The 9,392-nt window shown below is 40.5% G+C and overlaps 1 protein-coding gene across 2 annotated transcripts in view; it reads right to left on the minus strand.

Moving 5' to 3' along the window:
- LOC120048379 (inactive phospholipase C-like protein 2) overlaps positions 1-8,335 on the minus strand; it is a 57,542-nt gene extending 49,207 nt beyond the window's left edge. For both annotated transcript variants that reach the window (XR_005477006.1, XM_038994303.1), the window contains exon 1: positions 7,874-8,335. Coding sequence is in view for 1 of the 2 variants with exons in the window: in XM_038994303.1 (XP_038850231.1) it covers positions 7,874-8,137 (264 nt within the window). In the remaining variant the exon portion in view is untranslated. The remainder of the gene's footprint in view (positions 1-7,873) is intronic.
- Between the last annotated feature and the right edge of the window lie 1,057 nt (positions 8,336-9,392).

Below are 9,392 nucleotides of genomic sequence, written 5' to 3' on the forward strand. Positions count from 1 at the left end.
CCAGCCATTACCACAAGCCTGCACTTATCTGACCAATCGAACATGTAAACAAATATCTTACCCGTTCCACAGAAAGCTGTTCTCTCTGAAAATTTGTTGAGTAAATAATCTAAATGTAAAAACAATGTTGATTTCAAAGGTTAAAAAATTACAGAAAACTTTCAACTTGTGCAAATGGATTTGCGCTCCATAATACAGTTGAAAATCAGCAGTCATTTTGAGTGTGAGGACAGAAAGTGAAAGTGGCCACAATCCACAGGCCACAATCAACAGCCTGATCAACTATATGCGAAGGATATGTGTCATGCTGCATGAGGCAAATTGTGGTCACACCAGATACTGACTGTTTTTCTGATCCACACCACTATCTTTTTATTAAAAACAATTATTTTTTTTAAAGGTAATGTATCGGTGACCAACAGATGCATATCTGTATTCCCAGTCATGTAAAATACATCGATTAGGGCCTAATGAATGTATTTAAATTGACTGATTTCCTTATATGAACTGTAACTCAGTAAAATCTTTGAAATTATTGCATGTTGCGTTTATATATTTTTGTTCAGTGTCATTTCTAAAAAGCATGGTGGTATCACTTTCTATTCACTCTGACATATTTGCAAGGCTACAGTGTAAGGTGGAAGTGGAATGGAGAGATGTGAGCGTGTAATATGGCTGCACAGTTATGAACAGGTCCAAGACCTGTAGCAGAACCCACTGTTACTAATGGGGGTTGTCCATTTTAACTCTGGTCTGACAGGGCCAGCAAGATTAGCCTGGTAATTTGCTCAATGCTGATTTGCATATGGACCAGTGTTGTATTATACCAACTTGTCAAGGCTGGCAGAGAAGGCTGTTATTGTGTAGTCTTACAGTCCCTTATTGCATTTGGGACATTGGTGGGAAGCCACATGTGCAGCCGCCTTCATCGACCTGGCCAAGGCTTTCGACTCTGTCAATCACCGTATTCTTATCGGCAGACTCAACAGCCTTGGTTTCTCTAATGACTGCCTCGCCTGGTTCACCAACTACTTCTCAGACAGAGTTCAGTGTGTCAAATCGGAAGGCCTGTTGTCCAGACCTCTGGCAGTCTCTATGGGGGTGCCACAGGGTTCAATTCTCAGGCCGACTCTTTTCTCTGTATATATCAATGATGTCGCTCTTGCTGCGGGTGATTCTTTGATCCACCTCTACGCTGGCGACACCATTCTGTATAAATCTGGCCCTTCTTTGGGCACGGTGTTAACACCTCTTTGGGCTAGGGGGCAGTATTTTCACATCCGGATGAAAAGCATGCCCAAAGAAAACTGCCTGCTACTCAGACTCAGAAGCTAGGATATGCATATTATTAGTAGATTTGGATAGAAAACACTCTGAAATTTCTAAAACGGTTTGAATATTGTCTGTGAGTATAACAGAACTGATTTGGCAGGCGAAACCCCGAGCATAATCCATCCAGGGGGAAAAAATGTTGAGGTCAATGTGTTTTCCATGAGTTTTCTATGGGAAACCCTTTTTAATAGGAATCTGGTTGCAGTTCCTATGGCTTCCACTAGATGTCAACAGTCTTTAGAATTTGGTTGATGTTTTTCTTTTGAGAAATGAAGAAGTAATCATGTTCTTTCCATGTGTCACTCAGATGGACTTAAGTATTTTGTTGCACTTGACCTGGAACGCGCTTCACGTTGTTTTTATCCAGTACTGAACACAGTATACCCCGTCTTAAATTTTATCGATTATTTACGTTTTAGGATACCTTAGGTTGGATTAGGAACGTTGTTTGAAATGTTTGGACCAAGTTTACAGGTAACATATTAGATACTTTGTAGGCATGTTGGGCGAGTTGAAACCGGTATATTTCTGAATCAAACGTGCCAAATAAATTGACATGTTTGGGACATAAAGGACATTATCGAACAAAAGGACCATGTGTGATGTTTCTGGGACATTGGAGTGCCAACAGAAGAAGATCTTCAAAAGGTAAGGCATTAATTATATTGCTATTTCTGACTTTTGTCGCACACCTGCCTGGTTGAAATCTGGTTTTCATGCGTTTGTATGCGGGGTTCTGTCCTCAGATAATCGCATGGTCTGCTTTCGCCCTAAAGCCTTTTTGAAATCTGACACAGCGGCTGGATTAACAATAAGTTAAGCTTTATTTTGATGTGTAACACTTGTATGTTTTATGAATTCTTTTTGAGTATTTCTGTTTTTGAATTTGGCGCGCTGCAATTTCACTGGATGTTGTCAAATCAATCCTGTTAACGGGATTCGAGCGGGAATGGGATATAAGGGATCCCTAAGAGGTTTAACAAACCTCCAAACGAGCTTCAACGCCATACAACACTACTTCCTTGGCCTCCAACTGCTCTTAAATGCTAGTAAAACTAAATGCATGCTCTTCAACCGATCGCTGTCCGCACCCGCCCGCCCGACTAGCATCACTACTCTGGACGGTTCTGACTTAGGTATTTATAGTTGTCCACAAATTCTAGGTGTCTGGCAAGACTATAAACTCTCCTTCCAGACTCACATTAAGCATCTCCAATCCAAAGTTAAAACTTGAAATCGGCTTCCTATTTCGCAACAAAGCCTCCTTCATTCATGCTGCCAAACATACCCTCGAAAAACTGACTATCCTACCGATCCTTGACTTCAGCGATGTCATTTACAAAATAGCCTCCAACACTACTCAGCAAATTGGATGCAGTCTATCACAGTGCCATCCGTTTTTTCACCAAAGCCCCATATACTACCCACTAGAGGTCGACCGATTATGATTTTTCAACGCCGATACCGATTATTGGAGGACCAAAAAAAGCTGATACCGATTAAAAATGTATTTGTAATAATGACAATTACAACAATACTGAATGAACACTTATTTTAACTTAATATAATACATCAATAAAATCAATTTAGTCTCAAATAAATAATGAAACACGTTCAATTTGGTTTAAATAATGCAAAAACAAAGTGTTGGAGAAGAAAGTAAAAGTGGAATATGTGGCATGTAAGAAAGCTAACGTTTAAGTTCCTTGCTCAGAACATGAGAACATATGAAAGCTGGTGGTTCCTTTTAACATGAGTCTTCAATATTCCCAGGTAAGAAGTTTTAGGTTGTAGTTATTATAGGAATTATAGGACTATTTCTCTCTATACCATTTGTATTTCATATACCTTTGACTATTGGATGTTCTTATAGGCACTTTAGTATTGCCAGTGTAACAGTATCTTCCTTCCCTCTCCGCTACCTGGGCTCGAACCAGGTAACCAGGAACACATCGACAACATGCAGAGCAAGGGGAACAACTACTCCAAGTCTCAGAGCGAGTGACGTTTGAAACGCTATTAGCGCACACCCCGCTAACTAGCTAGCCATTTCACATCGTTACACCAGCCTAATCTCGGGAGTTGATAGGCTTGAAGTCATAGACAGCGCAATGCTTGAAGCACAACGAAGAGCTGCTGGCAAAACGCACGAAAGTGCTGTTTGAATGAATGCTTACGAGCCTGCTGCTGCTTACCACCGCTCAGTCAGACTGCTCTATCAAATCATAGACTTAGTTATAACATAATAACACACAGAAATACGAGCCTTAGGTCATTAATATGGTCGAATTCGGAAACTATCATCTCGAAAACAAGACGTTTATTCTTTCAGTGAAATACGGAACCGTTCCGTATTTTATCTAACGGGTGGCATCCATAAGTCTAAATATTCCTGTTACATTGCACAACCTTCAATGTTATGTCATAATTACGTAAAATTCTGGCAAATTAGGCGGCCCAAACTGTTGCATATACACTGACTCTGCGTGCAATGAACGCAAGAGAAGTGACAATTTCACCTGGTTAATATTGCCTGCTAACCTGGATTTCTTTTAGCCAAATATGCAGGTTTAAAAATATATACTTCTGTGTATTGATTTTAAGAAAGGCATTGATGTTTATGGTTAGGTACACATTGGAGCAATGATATGCACCGCATCGATTATATGCAACGCAGGACACGCTAGATAAACTAGTAATATCATCAACCATGTGTAGTTAACTAGTGATTATGATTGATTGATTGTTTTTTTATAAGATAAGTTTAATGCTAGCTAGCAACTTACCTTGGCTTACTGCATTCGCGTAACAGGCAGGCTCCTCGTGGAGTGCAATGTAATCAGGTGGTTAGAGCGTTGGACTAGTTAACTGTAAGGTTGCAAGATTGAAACCCCTGAGCTGACAAGGTAAAAATCTGTTGTTCTGCCCCTGAACGAGGCAGTTAACCCACCGTTCCTAGGCAGTCATTGAAAATAAGAATGTGTTCTTAACTGACTTGCCTAGTTAAATAAAGATTAAATAATAAAGGTGTAAAAAATATTCTTTTTTTAAAAATCGGCCAAATCGGTGTCCAAAAATACCGATTTCCGATTGTTATGAAAACTTGAAATCGGCCCTAATTAAATCGGCCATTCCGATTAATCGGTCGACCTCTACTACCCACCACTGCGACCTGTTTGCTCTCGTTGGCTGGTCCTCGATACATATTCATCGCCAAACCCACTGGCTCCAGGTCATCTATAAGTCTTTGCTAGGTAAAGCTCCGCCTTATCTCAGCTCACTGGTCACCATAGCAACACCCGACCGTAGCACGCGCTCCAGCAGGTATATTTCACTGGTCATCCCCAAAGCCAACACCTGCTTTGGCCGCCTTTCCTTCCAGTTCTCTGCTGCCAATGACTGGAACAAATTGCAAAAAAAAACAAAAAAACACTGAAGTTGGAGACATATCTCCCTCACTAACTTTAAGCATCAGCTGTCAGAGCAGCTTACCGATCGCTGCGGCTGTACATAGCCCATCCAACCAACCAACCTCATTCCCATATTTGTGTTTCTGCTCTTTTGCACACCAGTATTTCTGCTTGCACATCCTCATCTGCACATATCACTCCAGTGTAAATTGCTCAATTGTAATTACTTCGCCACTATTGGCCTATTTATTGCCTTCCCTCATTACTTCATTTGCACACACTGTATGCAGATTTTTCTATTGTACTGTACATTTGTTTATCCCATGTGTAACTGTGTTGTTTTGTCACACTGTTTTGCTTTATCTTGGCCAGTCACAGTTGTAAATGAGAACTTGTTCTCAACTGGCCTACCTGGTGAAATAAAGGTGTAATAAAATTAAAATGTGATCATTTGCTGACTGGATCCTTTGGCAGTAGATTACCTTCGGACCAGTCAGTTCTTGCACGACAAGTGCATTAAGCTTTGTTCAATAGCAATGAGAGGTTTGTTGACACAAAAGGTTTCCTAAATGTGGGCTTCCTGGACCAACCAAGAGCTTGGTGAGTGAAAGTATGTGCAGTAAATTTGGGGGGGGGTAAATACAGATTTCTCTGCTCTCCAATACATTTCAATAGACATAATTGACCTATTAAAACAGAGGATATTGAACCTTGAGTCACAGGAGTGGACATCAGATAAAATAAATAGTTCTTCACAGCTGGGAAGTGAGACAGGTCCTTGTGTGGTGAGAGATTACTTGGAACTTTACATGGCAGAAATGTCAATATTACCTCCATCAATCTCCAGGCAGAGAGAGCATCAAAGTTCAACGCTTTCAATGTGCCAAGAAAGTGCTGCCCACAAAACCTGGCTTGGAAAAGAGCTTAACTGGAAAGAATCGTGTTCATTGCTGGCAAATCAACAATAACACAATGAAAAGGCTCACAATGAATAACATAGTTGATTGATATTTTGGACAATAACAAGTGCAAGCCTCATCTACAGTTGGTCCAGAAATTAGCTGATCTAAAGATAGTGATGCAACTTTAGTCACAGTGTGGACTATCCATTCATAAGGCTACACAGTTGACTTGCAGATATGATAAGTTTATCACTAAGAAGGCCAGAGCAGGGATGGGCAACTCCAGTCCTCAGGGGCCAAAGTGGTTGTCACTTTTCCCCCAAACCCTAGCAAACACATCTGATTAAACTAATTGCATTCTAAACTAAAGATCATTAGTTGATTATTGGAGTCAGGTGTGTTAGCTGGGGCAAAAATGTGAAAGCAATCAGGCCACAAAGGACTGGAGTTGCTCATCCCTGGGCTAGAGTGTAAGCCATAACCAGCTTAAAAATCTAAAGATGCATAGCAATATGGGATAGACCTAGGCCTACATAAGCAGTTTCCATTAACTTGTCCAGCGATTTTGTTGTTGACATTTAGAAAGTTTGCATAGAAATTGCAACAACTGCCTTTGTTTCTACTGAACTGTCTTGTGACAAAAACAGCAGACCGTAATGACGTCAACCCCCTCCCCCCAAAATTACAATGTGCCAACATATCGCCATGGTCTGTGCTATTGTGAAACTTGCACTCCTGTAGAGCTGAAATAATTGGATTGTAAAACTTGCATCCAGCCAACCAGAAAAGCAAGGCAAAACAATTCAGGCATTCTTGAAAGTCAAGACAATCCTTGTTCTGCAAATAAACATTTTTATAGTTGAAAAAAAAAATATTTTGCAAGCAGTAGACATTTAGAATTAAAATGTGTAGTGAAGCTTTATTGTAACGTGTGACATCACGTGCCCAGAGTCCCTTAAATTATTCATTTATTCTGAAAAACTTTTTCCATCATCATTTCTTGCAATGAAGAAAGTTTGACAAGACAAATCCACCCGTTGAATGGATAAAAATGTTGTTGATCTTTAGAACATTTCTTCAATAGCTGCCGTTTCCATTACACGTCACAATGTTATTTTGCGACATTGACCCAGGTTTATTCAACAAAAGCAATGGAAACCTGCCTAGTGCGCAGCAATAAAAGAAATACAAAAAAGCTGTGAGTTTAGCAATGTGATAGCCTCAGTCTGCAAGACCTAGGCTACACTTGAATGCAATTTGTAGGCCTATTTAGGGATTTGTAGCCTTCACTTTCAGGGAAAACAAAACAACCTTGCAACACAGTCAATATGAGGAAATCGGTGAATGCATAATTTCCTTCATGACGCCATCTGTTGTTGGCTAATATTGAGGCCAACTGACAACACTATCTAAATGAAGACAACGGAATTCAAAGCTGAGAGGTCTTAATGAGGAAAAGCCTTGTCTCGTGATGAACTGCTTACCAAACCAATGTGTTCATAAGCAACAATGGCACCAATTTAATTTGGAAACTGTTCTTAACCACAGGAATTGGTCCAGACTTTCCCAAATTTGGAATGGCAACATATGGTAAACGTCAAGCACTCAAAATTGCTGTTTGAAAGATGCCGCAAACGGATCACTTTGCTCTCCAAATTCAGTTTATGCAAAGCATTCAAGCAATTCTTTCCAACAGAACAGAACGTCTTTGTAAGAATGCCTGTAGCCTAGACATTGTTGTCCCATACTAATTCCCTATGTCCTCATATTAAGGTGCTTATTAGTCCCCCATCTTCAATTTCATTAGTCAGTGAGGACTTGGCCTAGGCTATTTTATAACAAAAGCATTCAATCTGATAATGTAGGTTTATCCCCTCCTAGTAGTAGCCTATCCAGAATTCAGTCAAATAGTGCAGATATTTACCATGAGCTGACAACACAGAAGTGACTTAATTTTCTCTGAATGGTGAATTGGCACTTGCAATGAAATTCAGACAAGACCTCGCTCTACTTTCACCTAACTGTTTGCATTGTCAATGTGTGTGTGAACAGTGGTTTTTGGATTGCAAGTGGTCATTTGGTCGAGGTTGCTGAACCAATGTGCATAACATGTACACTTGGTGGAAGATCAAATCTAAGGATGCATCCACTAAGCTAACAATCTAGCCAACCATGGATCTCTTTTTGTGTTCTCAAATCCGTGTAAATCTGCATACAAATATGATTTACCTTTATAATGCTGCTCCTGCGTGGTATTCCGGGTTTGGAATCCAATCCGACAGAGGAGTTGTTGGCCGTTTCAAGCCCTGGGCTGTCAGGTAACGTTTCTGATCCAACCATGTCTGCCGGTATCCCACAGTCCCCATTGCCACAGTCCCCATTGAAGACCGATACTTCGCACTGCGTCTTCCCGTCTTTTTTATCACTGGGCAAAGCCACCGAATCCCCAGTATTCGATGGAGATGAGCCGCCGTTCTCTCCAAACTCCGCCATAGGCACTCCACGCACACAGACAGACCAAGCGTAGCTGTCAAGCTGCTATGTAGGTGTTTCACTTGCAACGCTGTTGTATTTACCCAATGTCCTGGCTTGCTAGCTAGCTACCTCGTTATAACAACTGCACAAAAACGTTCCGTATCATCTTTCGGTCCATATTTGACTGGTATTTAATGTCGCGTGCTCCATGGATTGTGCTCTGTAAAACAAAACATCAACAAGAGACATTGAATACCAATAGATTAAACTGTTCAATGCTAGACATGATCTGAAATTGCATGCACACGATGTCTAATAATGTGACTTTGAATGGTAACGTTAGCTGACGAACGTTAGTTAATTACGTGCAAACAGTGCAATTGCATTCAATGGCATTTTCAATTTGCAAAGCTGTCTGTATAAAATTGCAAAGTTATATTTCATAATGGATGCATTAGCTAGCTACATCGTCTCATTTAAAATTATGTCTGGTAAGTCATTCGATAGTTAGCTGCCTAGCTATGCAACGTTAGTAAATTAGTTAACGTTAGTCAACAAGTTAGCCATATTTGCGATCGTCTGGGATAGAAGTGGCTTGTTTGTTAGCTGCTGTGTTGTATATCTGGACTAGAGCCAACTTAGTTATACGTCCTTACTCAGTCATGTTAGGTTAACTGACAAATTAGCCCACATTTAATCAACTTGCCACTAGTTAGCTAACATTAACTAACCTGGCAAACTAACACTAACGTTACAGCAAAATATTTGTTTTAACTAACCCTCTCATGTATCTGTTCTACAGCCACACATGCCAACATAATTTCATGTTATCACACTTGCCTTGCTTGATAAAGTCGTGTCAAAAGAGAACAAAGTTCCATTCTGTTGTGCTATCCAGCTGCAACGACGAGACTACTGTTCAGTCCATGCATCACCACCAGTTGCTGCATTAGCTAGCTTGCAATGCAGCTAACGTTAGTTAGCAAGTAGTCACCGACTAAACCCAACTGTCAATACATTTGCTATCTAAATATTTATCTAGCGAGCTACCCGTTAAGCAAAAGTCGAAAGGTGAACGAACTACTTGTAACAGGCAGCAACGTCAACGAACCTTCTGTCAATCAAACCTTGCTCATGGAAAAAGGTATGTCTTATTGAAATACATGAAAACTGCTTTCATCGATCAAAACCAGTGCTTTAATTACACTAGAAGACAGCACCGGGCACAGTTTTGAAGCCACCGCGCCTACATCTTGGCACGCACCCACCACAG

The sequence above is a fragment of the Salvelinus namaycush genome, chromosome 5, assembly GCF_016432855.1.
Source record: "Salvelinus namaycush isolate Seneca chromosome 5, SaNama_1.0, whole genome shotgun sequence".
NCBI classification, from domain to species: domain Eukaryota; kingdom Metazoa; phylum Chordata; class Actinopteri; order Salmoniformes; family Salmonidae; genus Salvelinus; species Salvelinus namaycush.